This window comes from Erpetoichthys calabaricus, chromosome 10 (genome assembly GCF_900747795.2).
Source record: "Erpetoichthys calabaricus chromosome 10, fErpCal1.3, whole genome shotgun sequence".
Lineage (NCBI taxonomy): Eukaryota > Metazoa > Chordata > Cladistia > Polypteriformes > Polypteridae > Erpetoichthys > Erpetoichthys calabaricus.
The window spans coordinates 32,213,228-32,234,411 of NC_041403.2; the positions used below are offsets into that span (position 1 = coordinate 32,213,228).

Here is a 21,184-nt window from a genome sequence, read left to right on the forward strand (position 1 = left end):
AGCACTGGTATGACTAGATCTTTATTTAATGTTATTAATGTACAAATACATACAAAAAATTCTAAAACATCGCTGTCACTTTTGCTTACTTAATTTTGCCATTAGCTTTCAGATACCGATGCCACTATTCGAAAAAAATGTATTGTTTAATATAATGAATTAAATTCTGTCAATACAGAAGCTGACAAAAATTATTCAGCAATAATGAAGAAATAGCTTCATACTGAGTAACAACAAAGTGAATAAGCGTGACAGGAAGCATCTTGTTACTGAATGCCAGCATTGCTCTTTTGGCAGATTTCCTATTTATTTCAAGCCGGCTTGCTTCCAAGTAGATGTGGTTCATGGTCAGAGCAATACTGAATCACTGGACTATTTCACTGAAAGTAGCAGGAGATAAAAGCATCCAGAGCTACTGCATATTTGGGGGAAAAAAGCCTTTGAACAGCACGTCACTATCTTTTTCTGGGAATGTTATTAATTTATTACTTGTGAGAGACTAGGGCTTGATTAATTGTCTCTTTTTTTCTTATGGAGAAAGAAAAATTTCAGCAGTTAATTCAGATTGTAAATTGTAGCTGTCAATAAAAATGATAGAAAATAAGTAAAAGCTTGCCAAACACAAACCGTTTATATTTCTTAGTCTAAGATTGTGGCATTTGCTGGCTTAAAGACAGAAAAGGTTTACTAGGTTGCTACTTAATTAAAAGGGAAAGATGTCTACTGTCCTTTCAGTGCTACAGTATTATTTTCAATTGTGAGCTGACTTTTTCAAAGAATGCAAAAGCAGAAGGGGCAGTTTAACAAGGGCCCAGGGCATATACATATTTTTTCAGTAATCAAAATGAAAAGTGATCCCATTTTTTTCGGAGCCTTAAATGTATTTTATCTGCATTTACATTTACATGCTCGGCAGATGCTTTTCTCTAAAGTGACTTACAAAAGAGGTCAACATGATCAAGTAAACATCAATCTTTGGGGCTGTTTGAGTACAAGTGTTTCAGGACAAGGTGACAAAATTTAAGAGCTCAGAACAAAATACAAGTGAGTTACAATTACAAGATTACAAAATCAATCAGTAACACAGAAATTCAGCAAACAAGTTCTTCAAATGGCTTCTTAAATACATTGAGGGAGTCAGAATTTCGATTGGAGATGAGCTGCGCAGCTCATTCCACCAGCTAGAAACTACACATGAAATGTGTCTGGATTGAGATTTCATGCCACATAGATGTGGCATCACCAGATGCTGTTCAACAGCAGACCTGAGTGGGTGACAAGAAGCATCACAAGTGCCTCCATATATACCGTATAGTGGTGTTGACTTGTAGACTACTCTGTAGGCAAGCATCAAAGATTTGAACGTGACACATGCCATTACAGGGAGCTAATGTAATGATCTGAAAAGAGGAGTTTTATGTGCCCACCTTCAACTGGTTGAACACCAGACGTACACCACTGTATTCTGAATCTTCTGCAACGGCTTGGTGACACATGCCAGTACTTTTGCTAGCAGAGAGTTGTAGTATAGATGTGAAAAGAACAAAGCTTGGACCAGATCTGATTTTATGAGAAATATATGTTCTTCATTTAAGTGAAAACTTTAATGTGCAAGTATAATTAACAACATTCACTTGTAAGTAATCAACATTTATTTTACCTGTTTGAAAAGCTGAAGATTGACAGCCTTTTCAAGGAATGCCTTCATTGTGCTGGACCGATGATTTACAAAACTTTCTTCACAAAATGTAATAGGCTGTCCCTGGAGGAAGAAAAAAGAAACTAAACCTTGGCTAAAAAATTTCCCAGTAGAGATGAGCAGGCAAATACATAGTGGAAGCTAAAGCAGACCATGATGTATGGATAAAGGAATTGTAAATGCAAAATTAAATTAGTATGTGATTAAACCAACAAGTATCTAATCTTCAGTTAAAGTAACAGTAAAATGAAGTAATTTTGACAGATGCTGTGAACGTCTTAACAGATTCCAAAATTGTGGAAACAAGCCACATGCTAAATTACACAAAAAACTTATTTCAAATATTTGTTTGGATACAGTAGGTGTATGCAAAACAATGCAATGATACATTATCTCAAAATTTTATCAGAAATAACACCGGATATGCAATTTACAAAAATGATGCCATATACATGTTGCAACAGTAACAAGTTTTATGTTAAATATTGCTGAAGGAGAGGTTCATAGGGGTATTAGATTGATGTCAATCCATTTCTATGTTTTCACTAAAAAAATATGTGAAAAGGAGTCACCTTTAGTCTGCCTCCCATACCTCATTTCTCATTCTACCCCCATGTCGACGCTGAAGACTTTAACTTACTATGACTGAAATGTAAAAACAAAGTATTTTGCTTACAGAAGAAAAAATATTGCATACTGGTGACAATTTCTTAGAAGACAGTGTATAGTGTTTGTGCTACATATCCTCTTTTAATGTACAATTTTTGAAACAGACACTGAACAACTGAATTAAAACAAATGTTTCTTCTTTAATATATAGAAATGATATTATAAACAGATCTTATAAGTAGAGCTGGAAATTCTACAAAAGCACTATCGTAATCACCTTAAGTGTGAAAAGGACAGCAGAAATTAAATCAGTACATGTAAATAATTCAATACAGAAATGTACCGTGAGCACGACAGCAGCTCATTTCAAGGAATATACAGCTACAACTATAGTATACTCCCACCAGAATAATTGTAATTGCAATAATTTGTAATATTATCAGTTAGCATGATAGCATAATAAAAATTTAGATGGCTCCTGGAAAGTGTGTAAATTAACAAGTACGTAATATGTAAATGGTGCAAAGGCAGCACCACAACATCAAACAGGTATTGGCATCCAACTAATTTGAGGCAGCAATGCAACACATTTGACCACCCCACCTTCTCAACTCTCTGTTATTTGGCAGCATTTTATATAAGAATGTCATGGCAGAAATAATTATTTAATCTCAATTGTTAATTTTGGTAATCATTATAAAAATGTCACTTTACAATATACAATTTACCATTTTCCTTTATAATTTTAAATATGAGATTACAAAAAATATGAAACACATTCAAAGTGTATCCTACCAAACTCCACTTTATGAGAAAAAAATCAATTATGGTTAATAAAAAATATATATTTCAAGCCATTAATAAAAAGACAATACAGTACATATATTTTGAAGTATCAATAAATCAATTGCATGTAGAGTGACCCAGTGTACAGTTAATTTGTCTCAAAAGGTTGTATTGCTTTATTCCTAATTACCTGATTGGTATAGTTTAAACCTACAAAAGAGCAACTAGAGTAAGTAATCCAAAGCCTTTAGCAAATATCTCTTTAAAAAAGGCAAACAAGTTGATTATGAGCACTTATGATTACAAATAGTATGGTGAAATTTCAAAATAACACAACTCTAATTTCTTCTAAAATTCAGATGGCGTAATTTCTAGGGGATTATGTAAAAATCCTCCTTAACAGAGTGTTAATGGCACAGACCAACTCTGGATGAAGATCTAGTCGTTGTTGGGTACACGGTACCACACTCACTCTAAACGGGCCAATTAAGAGTAGCCATTTACCCTAAAGTGAAATATTACTATTAGATAAAAATGCCTTCTTTTTCTTTTTAAAGAAATATACAATCTTGAATTTTACTTTAAAGATCACATTGAGAAATTTCTGTCTGGTTTTTGAGACAGCATAGGATCAGCTTTGGCATGTGTTCTCTAAGATATCCATGATTTGGTAAACACTGCCATCGTTATGCTTTTAGGTTTAGGAGTACATTATGATCGTATTAACTACAGCATTCTTTTCTATGGGATGAATATTTAAATGGACTATGATACATGGTACTTGGGTGGTTTACTTGACATTTATTAAATTACTTTCAAATTGCACAAAATGTTTGGTCCCAAGACCACTCTGTGTATTCCTCTTGGGCATCATCACGAAAAGTAATAACTTTTACTCATATGTTGATCGCAGCAAACTTCTTCAGGTAAATAAAGAAGGGCCCTCAGTTGCCTCGAAAGCTTGCATATTGTAATCTTTTTAGTTAACCAATAAAAGGTGTCATTTTGCTCGACTTTTCAAAAAAGGAATAAAGAGAAACACCAGTTTGGCTGACTTGGGGGTTATCTCTGATACATATTTAGCCTTTCGGTCATCATGTTTCCATACAATGTAAAAGCTGTTTTCTACAGGTCAAACATGCTGAAAGTAGGGTGTCTTCTTAATTTGCACTATCATGAAAAGCTAGTATACTCACTTGTTTCGAGCAGAACTGACTATTATAATGCCAAATGACTGGTATGTCCAGATTGCCCATTTATAACTGTACAGCAAATTAATACATGACAGCAAAAATCAAAAAAGCACAAGATCGTGTAAAAGTGAATCAAATATAACCTTGATTATCTTCTTCAAATATATATATAAAAAAAAATAATTGTCTAGGAGAATTAGCGAAAGCAAATTATTTTACAAGGAACTTTTTTTCTGGGCACTGTTTACACTCTTAATTTGTTTAATGTACAGTATATTCAATGTTTTTGAATAAATGCATATGATTAATTTATTATTACTATTAATATTAAATGTTAAGCAAATAGTTTTTCAAATGTCTTTAATACATAAGGTTATAAAACAAAAGACAAACTTTGATATTGGTACATACAGTACAATGAAAAATTACTTTTGACTGGAAATCATTGACTAGTGCCATGACAAAATAAAAATCACATAATACAGTATATTTTTTCTAATCACGTAGTGAAGAACTACAGTACTTCAGGATAAATATTTGATTAAATACTGAGGAAAAAAAGCATTTCTTTGATTTTGAAAACAGCAGGGTGGTAATCTACTCTTCTTTTGGTATAGGTTTATTCTACATAACATTCTGTAGGCCAACATGACCAAAAACCATACGTGAATAATATGTATCATACAAAATTTCAATGCTAATCAGTTACTAAAAATGCCACCTGGAAGCATGAAAGCAATTACTATGCTGAAAGTAACAAAATGTGGAATATGAACTTCTTTAAAATTAATATTCAGTTATTTAAGGCTAACAAGATGCAGGCCTCCTGTCTATAGGATGAATTAAGATTAAACAGTGACTGGGCAGCTGCATATACTATCTGAATGAAAAAAGAAACTCATCTAAATATTCATAGAAGTCTGAAATAAAAATAACATAATACAAAAATATATATAAAAAAAAAAACAACAAATGAAAATAACTTCAAGGTAAAAAGCAGATAGAATGCTTGAAAAAGAAAACCTAAACATATTCCATCTGCCAGGAAATCAGTATGGCATTCATATGTGGGAAATTACAAGACTGTTTTAGGAGAGAACAGGTGGCAATGTTCAAACCAGCATGGGTTGTGCAACTGAAGCCTGAAGAATAAGTAAAACGCATATTACATGTTTGAAAAGTCTACAGATCAAGCTTTTTTCCTTTTTACATTTTTTGCCTGGTTCAAGCATAAAAAATTGAAAGCCCCTTAATTATATATTGGTTTGAAGAACAGAAAAAAGAAAAAATGGCTTTAATGAAAAGGAATGCATTATGGCTTGAAATTAATACAAAAAATTAAGTAGAAAGAGAGAAGAAAACTAGGGCAGCTTAATTAGGAGTAGAGCAATAAGGTAACTGGCTTTCTTAAGCCAATCTACATACAGCATACCCCGTTATTTAAACAGCAGGGCCTTGTTTTAAAGTAGTTGATTTTTTCCCCCCACAGAAAATTAAATACTGCTTTGTTCAGTCATTCGGTTTCCTTTTAACATATGCCCACAACCAAAAAGACTATTTTTATAAAAGCAAAAATGGAGAAATGTGATTCTAGACAAAAACATAAACTGGGATACTAAACAATACTGACATCCCCACATACAACATTTACTGTTTAATATATAAAATGTTTTTCATAACTTAATGAATAAAGCTTGCATTAAACACTGAAACTGATGCACCAAACATTCTGCAGAATCTTCAATATTTTTTGCATATAAAATATATCTTTCTATCTTGTTGCCTTATTCAACAGAAGCACATAGAAAAGCTTAGCAATTCAAATTGTCTTTGATAAAGTGGCCAAGGCAGTAGCCAAGCTACTACTTTTAGCATAACAAATGAAAAATGTGTAATTGTGGTTAAAATACAAAAGATGCAATGGTGTCAAGACTATTTTGGTATTCTAAAGTTCTTGAATATTTAAGGAAACAGACCAAAAGTCATACTTTAATCATGAAGGTATGTGGTGACACTCACTAACGCCTATACAGTATTGGGCAGTCAGTTCTATAATATTTTTAGATAAGAGATACTTACAATATTCAACCTCACAAACAACTAATTACATTATGTGTCTCTACTAGTGATGGATCAGTACTAAAATTTTGACTTCGCTATTGAAACTAGCTTTTGGACCTCAGTACTGGTACCAAAAGGTTCATAAGCAAATAAGTTAACTACAAAGTCCTTCCGTCCCCATCTTACAGCATCCTCCTTGGTGTGTTGCACCATCACACTGCACTACTTACTGATTCCCCTCTTGATAGCATAAAGTGTGCCTTGAAGCAACAGGCCTTTGGCGGGGTGTCCCCCGTGAAATCTGGATAACATTGAAGTAATTTTGAAGGGTGTCCAGTGAAGTCTCAATCGTGTCAAATCAACGGATTGTGTGTCCCACATGAAGTCTCGATTGTGTCTAAGCATGTGGTTTTGTGAAGCTGTCTGCAATTGTAAGCACATTTTTCCCTGGCTACTCAATCAAGTGTTGAGGGGAGAGGTTTGAGTGGAAAGCTGACAAATATTTCAGGTACCCAAAATCGTAAAATGCTGGTACCATACCATTTTAAATTTTGGGTTTTTTAGTACTTTTTCAGTACAGGTGTACCACACAACCCTACTCTATACATGGTTAACAGCACTATAATGACAGTGAAATATTTCTGCTGAGCTTCCATTTTCACAGAAGAAATGCACTTTTCAGTTACTTGAGTCATCCTATGTTTCAAGTTTTTTTTTTTTTTTATTTATTTTTTTTTACAGTATATAATTTTGTGCCTTTTACTTATGAAAATTCAGTTTCATTCAGGTAACATTACTAATATTAACATATGTCATTTGACCTGTTGTACTGTATACCAGCAAGAAACAGTAAGCCAAATGTTACACCAGTGAGATTAGCATGAACCACAGGTAAACTAATGGAAGCAATTATTAATGAAAAGCCTGAACATCACATGTTAAAGAAAGAAGTACTAGCAAAGAGCCAGCTTGGGTTCAGATGATGGATTGTGCTTTACTAATAAGCTTGAATTCCATGAAGAAACAAGAGAAACATATGATCAGATAGGTGCATATATTGCTTGCCTTGATTTTCAGAAGACTTTTGGTAAATTTCACATGAGAAGCTACTGATCAAACAAAAAGAAATGGGAATTCAGGGTGCTGTGTGTAGGTAGGTACAAAATTGGCTTAAATACATGGAGCAAAGGGCTATGATGAGATATTTTTTCCCCTGAATTAGGTGGTTTTAAAAGTTGTGTACCTCAAGGATTAGTGCTGGGGCCACTGCATAAACAATCTGGATAAGAATATAAACAACAGGCTGCTTAAGCCTACTAATGATGCCAAACCATGTGTAAGGGCAGACGACATAGAATCAGCAGTATCATTACAGAGGAACTTAGACTATATACAGGCTTGTGCAGATATGTGGCCTATGAAATTTAATGGACACATGTTGGAAGTAAAAATGTTACATTGGAATATGCAATGTGAGAAGCTTAAAATATACTTTATAAGAAGGAGTTGATTTGGAGTGTTCACTTTCTACATCAAGACATTTTATAGAGGATGTTAGGTTACATATCACAATTTGTAAAGTACAGGCCTCACCTGGACTACTGCATGCAGTTTTGGTGTCGTTATTACACAAAAAGTCCAGAAAAGACTGACTAGGCAAATTTCTGTACTGAGAGATATAAGCTACAATGAACACACCTGACTTTTATCAGTTGAAACATACTGAGAGTAAGAGGTGACATGACTGAAATGTTTAACATTATTAAGGAAATTAATACAGTGGACCCAAGCTGTTATTTTAAAATAAATTCTGCAAAACATGGCAATACATAGGGAAACCTGTTAAGGTCAAAATTTGTTTCTTTATAAAATGAACTATAGACAAGCAGTGTGGCAGAGAGTACAACTTTAAGGACCTTTTAAGTATCGACTTAATATTATTTTGTACAATCTCAGTGAATAGGATGGATAAGCTTTGTACACTGAATGGTCTGTTCTTGTCAAAACTGTTCGAATGTTCTAACACATTCCATTTTGTATTGCTACAGAGTGATGATAGCATCCCATTTCAAAATACAATTTTCAGCTTGCCTGGAAAAATTAAAAGAAGAGTATTTAAAGGTGAAATATTACAAATTGTTCATTCGCCTATCTATACTTATAACTTGCTCTGGCCATCATAAGCAAAAAGCTAAAAAATGAATACAGTCTCTAAGGCAGGCATGTCAAACTCACTGCCATTGGTGGGCCGCTCTGACTGCCATACATGCGTCAGCGGGCCACACTGTAATATACTGAAAACTTTAAAAAAAAGTAACACTAAAAGTTTAAAGTAAAGCAACTTATTTCCATACAATCTCTGTACAACAGCGTACAATTAGAGTCTTAGCCTCTTATATTATTATATTATATTCATTGCTTATATAGGAGTCTTACAGTGTGAGATCTATTTCTTTTGTCCCGACACTTGGCATCTCTTGTTAGTAACCAGTTCGTCAATATCAGGCTTGAAATCTTGTGCAGCTGCAACTTTTATGAGGGATGAAAGGTGCTCGACGGTAAGTCTTGAGCAATGTGGGGTTTTGGTAGCTTTCATTAACGAAAACAATTGCTCATAAAGGTAAGTGCTTCAGAACACAGACAGTACTCTCGATGCCAACTTACGGATTTGCACATTCAAGGGTGGCAGGTAACCTTACAAGCCTGGCACACCAACATCGTTGTATTTTGCCTTCAGAATTGAATCTGACTGCAGTTCAATCAATTCCATTTGGATATTTTCAGGCGCATTCTCAACGTTGTAAGAGTATGGTGACGTAAACAACGCAAAGTCCTGTTCGTGTGAACTGAAATTACGAAAACGCTCACTGAATTCATTGCTCAGTAATTCAAGTTGGAAAACAAATCCTCCAAAAATCTAATTTTACTTTACTAAGTTTACTTCAAAGTTTATATTGTAAAATAAGCAGACATGCAAAAAGCCCCCTGACCTACACTAATTTTACAAACTCAAAATCACAAACATTTGTTAATAAACAACTCACCATCTTCTCGCGTCCACTTCAGATCTTCAGCTGCAGTCTGCACTAACTGTTCGTTACAATACTAGCACAAAATTACATAAAACTAGAGCAAAAAAACGTGAAAATATGCAAGCTATTACTACTCGTGATGGTCAGTTCTGCCCAGTGGCCAGTCTCAGCAGCCCAGCCAGTAGTGTACCCTGCTAGGGGCGGCTCTAGGCTCGTGGCGGCCCTGGGCAGAGAAAGAATCGATGGCCCCTTCGCCCGCCAATGTCAGTATGGTATCTTATGCACGTCGGATGGCCACGTCCATTGCGGACATTGCATAGCCGCCTCGTGCTCATGTCACGCTTCTATATGCACGTGTCCGTAACTTGAAAACCAAGTGGCGGCCCATGATATTCTCATTACGGCAGAACGTTAATATACTACATATAGCTTACTGCTCCGACTCGAGTGACATTAGTAAATACAGCGTACTAATTAACAAGAAACAATGTTTTTCGGCCACATTGCCGTCAGCTGTGTCGTTATTTTCTCTTTTTGTTTTATATTCAATATATATTGGCGCGGCGGCTCTGTGCAGGTGCACAGTTTGCACATGCCAAAGGCCGCCCCTGCTGCCAGGCTGCTGCAGCCTAGCACTTCAGTTACAACGTTGTGGCTCATTAACTTTGGACAAGGCTCGTGGCTATACTAGCAGATGACATTTCCGGTACCGTAATGCCATGGGAAAACGCGCTTTTGTCAGAAGGCAGAAGTAAGAAAAGTCAATAAGTAACGCTGAAGATGCAGAATGATTCAATCACAAATGATAGTAATCATTTTGTACAAGTTTATTGCTAACTAGGATCTGTCATGCGGGCTGCACAGATTTCTGTTGCAGGCCGCATGCGGCCCGGGGGCCACGTGTTTGACATGTCTGCTCTAAGGCAATTGTCCATTTCTTTTAAGTGACAAAAAGGTACCAATCCTTTAAGTTAAGTACTACATGCTGCCTTCACAAGTTGGATCATGATGTTAGTGTGAACGTGGTCAATTTCAGGTATTGTTTCTTGACTTACTTCTACAAGAGGGAGATATGATATAGTTTATGATGACATCACTATTACTATGCTTATGAAATGCCATCTTGCATTATCCAGTACACTACTGCATAAGCCAATCAGAAATGTTTATACTATCCCAAAGCTTGCCTGAATAATCTCATATGTTGTCAGTGTTTTGGTGCAGCATTTGTCATACAGATATCACACTAGTCATTCTATAACTAACAAAATGTTTAGTTAATGATTAAAAACAAAAGGTAAGATAAAGGCTCAAATTCCCTCAGGATATGAATCCACAATTGTACAACAACAATATTTATTTCTATAGCACATTTCATACAAACAATATTGCTCAAAATGCTTTACAAGATGTTAAATAAGAAAAATAATGCATAAATAGAATATAACAAATAATGCATACTTGCATAAGACATATTTAATTAAAATAAAACAGAGTTCTTAAACATAGAATTATTTTTTGATTTTATTTTAAGTTTCTAAATGTCAGTCTGATGATAAGGTCAGTTGGCTAGCATGGACAGAAAAAAAACACTCCGGTTTAGCTGGAGAAAAAAAAGGGGTTCCAGGTCAAAGGGCAGTCTGCCTAACATTAATGTTCCTAAGAAGATTTAAATAGCTCAAATGTGATCAAGTGGATGTGGTTTACTTTTGAAAAAATATGCAATAAACAAGAAATCTATAACATACTTGAAATCAGTCGCAGTTAAAGCAACCATTTTGCTTCATTACTTTTGTGTTAACCACTGTAAGGAATTTGAAGAATATGAAAAGCTTTGTAAGTTATCTCCCCCATGAAGAAATCCAAATTAACCATACATAAACTTGCTCAAGTGAAATTGTCAAACGGGAAAATGTTCTATGACTAGAAAAGCAAACGGTGGCAGTACATAACAAAAGCTGCCACCAGTTGCACTGCAGAAGACATGGTACCAGTGCAAGCCATCATGCGGGATGGAGTCACACAATCTCTGGCTAAACTGGCACATGCTCCCGGTTGTAGTTATTATTCTTACTATGTTCTAAATCTGTTAAATTTGCTTTCATTTCAGAGGATCTTCTATTTGTACTAACTCTGTGAAAAACTTTTAACAGTTTTATTGCTTCTTATTGTTGCTGATTTAACAATGTGTAAAGTTTGATATAAAGAGTCGGATCTGTACTATCTATTTTATGAAAGTTTAACCTACATAATACTTGTGCTATGTAAAGTTTAAACTGTGTCAACAATTTTAGCTGCTTGTTTTCAAAAAAATTTTCTCAACATAAAATATCCCTCTGCATTGATATGAGCCCACAATAGTTTATTTAACTGTTAAGAAAGGCTTGCTGACAACTCTTTTTAAAAGTGAAAAATGACACTACAGTTTCTATTATTAAATTATTTCTAAACAGCTGAAAATTATTTTTTTTGCCTGTATCACCCAACCCTACTTACCACATTCTAGAATCTTTGAAGTAGCAAATCAATACTTTAATTATTTGCTTTAGAATTTCTGAATAAGATATGTAGAATTACTCACATACAATAATTTCAATTATTGCTCATAATATTTAATTTTCTTTTATTGTCCCAATACTTGTCTAAATTGTTTTTTAGGTAAGCTTGGTTATAGTAAATACAACAGAGTTTTTTTTGGCTGAACTTAAGAATGAAGTTTCTAACTTTCTTCCCTTTTAATTTGTCCATATATTCAACTGCTTTACCCACTTTCTCCATTCCAGGTCATGTGTCACCATGTTTTGAAATATTTATCTGTGGATCATCTCTAATCCAGTTTTTTTTTTTTTTTTAATTTTATTAATTTTAATTATTCCATACAAACAGATCAGTTTTTACAAAAAATAGGATTGAAAACACAGCTGTTAATGGGTTAGGAAGGATTGTGACACGAAGGCTGTCTGAGAGGCACTTAAAAATTCTGCTCCAAAATGATGTTAATTTGGTGCAGGCCCAAAACATGTCACCCGGTGGGGCTGGGACTTGATTGCAGCGTTCGTAGGTTGGATCTTGCCCTGGAAACATTTTGGACAGTTTTAAGCGAGACAGATGTGCTCGATATATAATTTTGAATTGAATAATTCTATGCCTTGCGCATATGGAGGTTGAGTGAATTCTCTGTATTGCTATTTTCCACTCCTTTTCTGATATATTGATTAACAGATCTTTTTCCCATTGTCCTCTTGGATCTTTGAAAGGGAGGGACTGTAAAATAATTTTATATGTTGCAGAGATGGTGTTCAAGTCCTCAAAACTAAGCAATATTTTTTCTGGCATGGAGGAGGGTGCAAGATGAGGAAAATCGGGCAGGTTCTGTTTAACAAAGTTCCTAATTTGAAGATAGTGAAAGAAATGTGTTGCTGGAAAGTTAAATTTGGAATGTAATTGTTCATAGGATGCAAAGATGTTGTCTATATAAAGATCTCTAAGCAATTTAATCCCAAATCTTTTCCAGATATTAAAAACTGCATATGTTTGCAAGGGTTGAAAGAGGTGGTTTTCTTGCAGGGGTGCCACAGATAAAAGATTCTCCATCTTAAAATGCTTTCTACATTGGTTCCATGTCCTTAGTGAGTGAAGCACAATTGGGTTATTAGTATATTGGTGATAACTTGCATTTATTGGGGCACAAAGCAGGGAATATAAAAAAGTACTGCAGGATTTTACTTCTATTGCAGACCAAGCTGATGTATGTAAAATCAGAAGTTTTATTGCAAATGGATTCTTTTCCCAGTTGGTACATGTCTTTTTTTACATTTTCATTCTTTGTCATTAGCAGATTTTATGTTCGAAAGAGCAATCTGTATTGTTGTCCGCATATTGATCTGGCAATATTTTACACTGGATGCCCTTTCTGACGTAACCCTCTACATTTATGCGGCCTTGGGACTGGTGTATTGTGTCTTTGTGGATTTAGAGAAAGCATATGTCAGAGTGCCGAGAGACGAGTTGTGATGCTGCATGAGGAAGTCAGAAGTGGTAGAGATGTTTGAAAGAGTGGGTACAGGATATGTACAAGGAAAGTGAGATAGTGGTGAGGTCTGTGGTAGGAGTAATGGACGCAATTTAAGGTAGTAGAGGAATTTCATCAGGGATCAGCTCTGAGCCCTTTCTTATTTGCAACAGTGATGGACACGATTGTCTCGTTCCCCATGGGTGTGGTGACCGTGGTGAAAGTGGCACCATGTTCCTTGACTTTGCAAAAGGTCAGGGGCTGTGAATGGCTGGATCCTGGTTAAAGTGCTCTGAGCCACATTATTGGACTTGGTACTCCAATACTGGTGGTGCAGTGAAGGAGATCGATCACATCCTCATGGGCAGATGCTGAAGGGTCTACAGATGTGCCCAGTTTGTGAATTTTGACCACAGACCTGTTGTTGCTACTCTGAAGATCAAGCTTAGGCCCAGTAGGTTTCCGCCTACTAGGAAAATGAGGCTGGACCTGGCCAGACTCATAGATAAGGCAGCTTCTGATGAATTTGCACGCAGTTTGTGTGAGGAACTTATCGATGAGTGCGACTGTGATCCTATTGTGATGTGGGAGACTTTCCGTGACAAGACCCTGAAGGTTGCTGAGGGTTGTGTTGGTGTTACCAGTGTTCCCAGAAGGAGGTGTTTCATCTTGCAGGGCACTCTGGATATCATCGAGAGGAGTCGTAGTGCACGGCTTGATGGCAACTCCAGTCTGTACCGGGAACTGAGAAGGACAGCTGTGAGGGCTCTGAGAGCAGATAAGGAGGTGTTTGTTAGAGGAATCTGTGAGCAAGTGACACACCATCCATGGTCTAGTGACCTACGTCCTGATTACAGAGGAATAGAAGCATTACGCACATCCAAACCTGTTCCTCACAGAGTCTATATCAGAGTAGCTAAATGAACAGTCCTTACATATGACAATGCAGCTGGGCTGGCTTCTTTGACCAGCTGTTTAAAGCTGATCCTCCAGCTAGGATGTTGGATATTTTGGTCCACTCTTCTTGAGGCTGATCCTCAAATTAGCTGTGAACCACTCAGAATCACTGAGATTGCACAGGTGGCGAACCAGCTGAAGGTAGGGAAGGCTGCAGGGATCTGTGGTATACGGGGTGAACATCTCCAAGCTAGTGGTAAGGCTGTCCTCCTGGCATTGCAAGCAATTACTTCTTCCATTTGGGCGAGTGGCGTCATCCCAACTGACTGGAAAACAGGACTTGTCATCCCTATCTGGAAAGGGAAGGGTGATCGCCTGGATTGCAGCAACTATGGTGGATAACACCGCTTTCGGTTCCTGGTAAGGTCCTTGCTAGGGTCATCTTCAACAGGACCCTTGATTACCTGCTCATGTACCAGCGACCAGAGCAGTATGGTTTTACACCTAAGATGTCTACCATCGACTGCATCCTGGCACTGAGGGTTCTCATGGAGTGCAAATGCGAATATTGGTAGTTTCTTTGAAGCCTTTGTCAATTTTTGTAAAGTGTTCGACTCAGTTGATCGAGCTGCCCTGTGGGATATTCTGAGACTTTGCGGGATCCCCTCAAGGTTGCTGAATATCATGGCTGGCCTGTACACTGGTACTATGAGTGCTGTGCAGAGAGGAGGCAGAACCTCTGTGTTTTTCCCAGTTGACTTTGGGGTTTGTCAGGGGTGTGTTCTTGTTCTTACTCTGTACAATGCTTGCATGGACTGGGTGTTGGGCAAGGCTTTGGGGTCCAGCGGCTGTGGGGCATTTGTTGGCGAAGAAAGATTCACTGATATTGACTTTGCTAACAATGCTGTGATCTTCGCACAGTCAATGCAGGCTCTGATTGAGGCTGTCGAGAGACTGAGCGAGGAGTCTTGAGTAGTGCTGGGCATAATGACCAAAATTCTATATCACAGTATTTTTCAAAATTATACCAGTTTCACAGTATTCGACGGTATTTTTTTACCCATGCATGAGTGGATGTTAACCACATTTTCCACTGCAATTACTGCAGTAGACTAGCTAAGAATATCCATTCCACTGTCATGAGAATTGTACAAAAAATCATTTTAATGTGCACACAAGTATTAATACAGGTTTGCATGGCCCCATAAAGTGATAGTTTTCAAGGTGGTGGCACTAATCACATTGCAGGACCGTTGCAGTCAAAACATAGAACCTTTTTATTGAACAAATTTTGCAAACAACTTAAACTAAAATTTTGACAACATATTTTCAACCATCCAAAGAGGCTTTTAGACTTAGTAAAATATCCAGAGGTGCTTGTCAAATCTTGTACTGCATTGAACATGACTTAGAAATGGAATAAATTGTAAATATTTTTTGTAAACCAACTACACTTTCTGTTAATGTTAACAATCTCTGTCCACTGACACGTTAAAGTTACTTTTTAAACAACTTTACCATCATTAAACTGCATAATATTTAAATTAATAAATAATAACAATAAAATAAATAATAGTGCAACTTCCAGTAATAATACTATTACTTCAAGACTTCGAGCCCAGGTGCATTACACAATACAGTAGACCCCCGCGAAGTTGCAGTTCAGGTTTCGCGGACTCAAGTCGTTCGCGGTTTTTCCTTAGAACCTAACTATTAATCGTTAGGGGAATGCGCAAATATCCTCCACAATTTTTTATGGCTTTTCTCGCGGCAATACTGTGCTGTTGAGAGAACAGCAAGCAACCGCTGAGGGAAACGCAGTTTGGGATGACGAAAGTAGCAAATCCGAGAGTGCTATTCATTTCTCCTTGCTGCTGATTGACTGCTGTCCTGTGACACGTCTCCAGCTGAGCGTCCTCGTGTTTTCTGTTTTGTTATTGTATTCATTGTGTTATTGTTAAATGCACAAGATGTCGCCAAAACACCCTGCACCTTCTAAGGCTTGTGGCACTGAGCCTAAGTGCCAGAAGAAGTTTAAAACACTCCAGGAGAAGGTTGAACTACTGGATTTGCCCCGGGAACTAAAAAGTTATGCTATAGTAGCGCGCCACTATGGCATTAATGAAAGCACCGCATGCTACATAAAGAAGAACGAAGCAGCGATCTGGAGTACTGTATCTGTAAGTTTCTGTGATAGTGCCAAAAAGGTAACGACTGTAAGGAATAAAAATATCGTCAGGATGGAATCTGCCTTGGCATTGTGGATCACAGACTGCAGGAAGAAGAACATCCCCTTTGACGGTAACATCATCCGTGAGAAAGCACGGAAATTGTACCAGCAGTTCGCTACAGGAGACAATGTAGCAACTTCCTATCACAATGTTCCTGAAACCTATAAAGAAAAGCCAGCATGAAACCCCACCAGAAGAAGACCCGTCCAAAGATACGACGACTCCTGAAGCGAAGCGCCTGAAGAAGAGGCGCCACCCAAGAAGTTTTAAATCCTCTGCATCGTACTGCACAGCTACTTCATCATCATCATCAATATCATTCATCATTGGTGAGTACCCATACATTTGACTATATTTTAATTAAATGAAATTATTATGTATTTACTCTGCTTATAACAAAGAAAACGACAGCACATACCAAAGAAAACGCGCTTGCATGAATTACGTTATGTATATCGGTAACATATGTTATGTATATCGGTAACATCGGTATTTTACATTCTAGCACAGCAGGAGACATAGCAGTACAGTACTGTACAGTATACGGGTTTACCTTTACATTCTGTTTTTAGGTAATGTATTAAGGTAATTTTTTAGGTAACGTATTAATGCACGTTGCAACGAAATTAAAGTGCTTTGGGGCATACATATTTAGGGTTTAAACTATAAAAATAGGCATTTAAAAGGCATTTTTTAACCACATTCAAAAGTCACAATTCGCGGGTTCTCTAGGAACGTAACCTCCACGAATTTTGGGGGTGTACTGTATTCTACAAATAAAAATAAAATAAAACAAGTGCAACTTAGTGATGACATCTTTACCAACTGAACCATCATTAAGGCAAATTGCATTAATATGGACCTTGCTTCAAGCTAAGCTATATACATAAATAATAAAACTGCTATTTGTGGTATAGCCCTATGGAATTGTATTAGAACCACAGCGAAGAAAAAAAAAACCTAAATGTCGAGAATAAAGTCGACATGTTGACTTTATTCTCGACATTTCCACTTTAATCTCGACGTTTATGTCGAGATTAAAGTCGATATTTCCACTTTATTCTCATAGTTTATTTTGTAATTAAAGTAGAATGTCGTAAACTAAACTTCATCCTAAAATCAGTATTTAATTTACTAGATTTTTTCAAACCCCGTCATAAGTTAATATAGCACATTAAATGCTTTGTGTTAAGTGTTCCCCAACCCAGTTGTTAATCGCTGCACGCTTCTTAAACTGACTTCCTCTACACTATGAGGAGATACAGGCAGCGATCGGCACACAGAATACATTCACTTCATGATATTCCTGCTCTGTCAAAATTTAGAATGCTAAGATAAATACTTAATATCATTTTCAGGATGAAATGTATTAAAGCAGGTATTAAACATGCACGGTAGTGTGGTGATAGTGCTGCTCCCTCGCAGTAAGGGGTCCCCAGGTGTATGTTCAGTGTAGAGAACTTTATGGCAGGTGTGACGAGGCTCCAAAAAAACTGGATGTATGAATGGGTATCGCACATGTTTAACTTAAATATTCTGTAAATTGGGTTCGTGATCTGGTATTCGGAAACACGAACACAGAATTCAATGGATGTTCATCTGAGCGGGCTTTCTTTATTGCATGCATGCTGTCTCTGTCTGACGTATCAAACCCCCAGTTCCTATCCTTCCTTTTTCTTTCTCCACATAACCAATCACCACACGATAAACGTCTTTGTGAAATTAAAACTAGTTATAAACTTAGACCACGGAGTGTTCAGAACTTATAATATCTTCGTTATAAATGTTTAATTATGCCATCCATTCAGGGTTGCGCCCATCCCAGCAAGCACTGTGTGCGAGGCAGGAGGAAATCCTGAACAGGGCACCAGCACATCGCAGGGTGAATACGAGCAATACATACACTAGCAGGGTCAATATAGCATAACAAAACCCGACATCCTACATGACTTTGAAAGGAAACTGAAGCACACTGAGTAAACCCACCAGAAAAACATGCAAATTCAAAGCAGGGAACACCCGGGACCCCATTGCTGCGAGGCAGTAGTGCAACATCCATGCCACCGTGCACATGATTAATAAATGCTTTAATGCATTTCATCATGAAAATGATATCAAGTATTTATCTTAGCATTCTAAATGTTCAGGGAGCAGGAATATCATGAAATTAATGTGTTCTGTGTGCTGCTTGTGCCTCCTCTTAGTGCAAGAGGAAGTCAGTTTAAGAAGCACGTAGCGATTAACATGGCTCCGGGAACACTTAACACAAAGCATTTAATGTGCTACATAACTTGTGACGGGATTTGAGAAAATCTAGTAAATTAAATATTCATTGTAAGATGAAATTTAGTTTACGATGTTCTACTTTAATAACAAATTATGAGAATAAAGTCAACATGTCGACTTTATTCTTGTCATAAGCGTTGAGATTAAAGTGGAAATGTCGAGAATAAAGTCAACATGTCGTCACACTATTACACAGTACTGAAAGTACTAGGGTGTTGTACCGTGTTAGCCATTATGAATGTAGAGAAAAGCCAAGCAAAATGACACCTTGCCTGAAGAAGGGGCCTGAGTTGCATCGAAAGCTTGCATATCTTTTTAGTTAGCCAATAAAAGGTGTCATTTTGCTTGGCTTTTCTCTACAGTATTGAAAAAAATAAAACAAGTACAACTTGGCTTACAGTATTATCCACTAGTATAGAAACAGTATTCACACATTTGAACATAATGGTCCACAGCCGACCTTTTAAATCCAAAGTATCTCCAGAGAACAGACGTGACTCCTTTTTCCAGCAAAAGTTCTGTGTCATCATGTTCAACTTTTTTGTCTGCTACAGCTTCAGTTTCGTAATGTTTTCTGTCCATTTTCACCGTGCAATACTTCCACTACCGCATGTACTCCGTTGCATGCCTGTCTAGTGGTGTAGCAGTGAAAAACAGCCCCTGCGCAACACCTCCACTAACGCATGTACTCCATTACATGTGTTTAGCAGTGTAGCCGTGAAAAAGGTCCCCCTTAAACAGTTTCCCGCTGCGCCACATTCCAAACGTTGTTTAGGCAATTTAAACTGTTGTTGCGGTATAAGAAAAATCCATATCATTAAAAAAATAAAAAACTGTTTTCGGTATGAACCAGTATACCGCCCAGCACTAGTCTCGAGTGTCTGGGCTTGCGAGTGTCCTAGATAAAAACCAAGATCCAGGCTTTTAACGACCTCTTAGGCAAAGCCATCGGCAGTGTGTCTGTCTACGGAGAGAGTGTCGAACTTGTCGAGATGTTTACTTACCTTGGCAGTGACATTCATGTCTCTGGTGACTCTTCCTATGAAGTCAGTAGACGGATTGGTAGAGCATGGGGGTGGTCATGAGGTCGCTGGAAAGAGGTGTGTGATGCTCCCAATATCTATGCAAAAGGATTAAGGTCTTTAGAGCCCTGGTGCTTCCTCATCCAGTGACCTGAGACGAAGACTGGACTCCTCTGGTACTGTGTTTCTTTGGAGAATCCTTGGGTACCGTTGGTTTGACTTTTGTGTCAATTGACCGGTTGTTCAAGGAGTCCCAAATGAGGCACATTACCTGCATTGTGAAGTAATGTCAGTTACGACACTATGGCCATGTGGCGTGATTCCCTGAGGGTGATCCAGCTTGCAGGATCCTCATTGTTGAGGACCAGAGTGGCTGGATCATGCTCACGTAACACTTGGATGCGGCAGATACAGGGTCATTTCCAGAGGGTGGGACTGGACCGTGTGTCTGCCTAGGAGTTGCCAACCAGGATCCCAAGATGTTTCACCATGTGGTGTGTGCGGTAACACGGTGCACCAGTGCATGCTCCCCAACCTGACCTGACCTGACCTGTGATGGACAGGTTGACAGATGTGATTAGACAGGAGTCCCAGTAGACTATGATGTTTGTGAATGACATTGTGATCTGTAGTGAAAAGACGAGACCCTGGAGAGATGGAGATATGCTCTAGAGAGGAGAGGAATGATGGTCAGTAGGAACAAGACACAATACATGCGAGGGAATGACAGGGAGGTTAGAGGAATGGTAAGGATGCAAGGAGTAGAGCTGGCGACGGTGGATGAGTTTAAATACTTGGGATCAGCAGTGCAGAGTAATGGGAAGTGTGAAAGTCAGGTGAATAAGAGAGTGTATGCAGGGTGGAGAACAGTGTCAGGAGTGATTTGTGACAAACAGGTACCTGCAAATCTGAAAGGGAAGGTCTACAAGAAGGTAGTGAGACCAGCTAACTCATATGGGTATGGAGATGGTGACACTGACCAAAAAACAGGAGACAGAGCTAGAGATTGCATTTTTAAAGACACCATCTCCATTGTGTGTGACAAGTTTGGACAGGAGTAGAAATGTGTACATTAGAAGGTTACCTCAGGTTGGATGGTTGGGAGACAACGTCAGAGAGGCAAGATTACGCTGGTTTGGACATGTGCAGAGGAGTGATGCTGGTCTATTGGGAGAAGGATGTAAAGGATGGAGCTGCCAGGTAAGAGGAAAAGAGGAAGGTTTATGGATGTGGTGAGAGAGGACATGAAGGTGGTTGGTGTAATGGAGCAGGATGCAGAAAACAGGAAGATATGGAAAAAGATGATCTGTTGTTGTGACCCCTAACGGAGATAGCTGCAAGAAGAAGATGATGTTC

At 37.6% G+C, this 21,184-nt stretch overlaps 1 protein-coding gene across 2 annotated transcripts in view; it reads right to left on the reverse strand.

Moving 5' to 3' along the window:
- The window catches only part of dennd1b (DENN/MADD domain containing 1B), a 385,932-nt gene that overhangs the window by 66,786 nt on the left and 297,962 nt on the right, over positions 1-21,184 (reverse strand). For both annotated transcript variants that reach the window (XM_028811040.2, XM_028811041.2), the window contains one exon: positions 1,661-1,762. In XM_028811040.2, the coding sequence (XP_028666873.1) occupies positions 1,661-1,762 (102 nt within the window). The remainder of the gene's footprint in view (positions 1-1,660; positions 1,763-21,184) is intronic.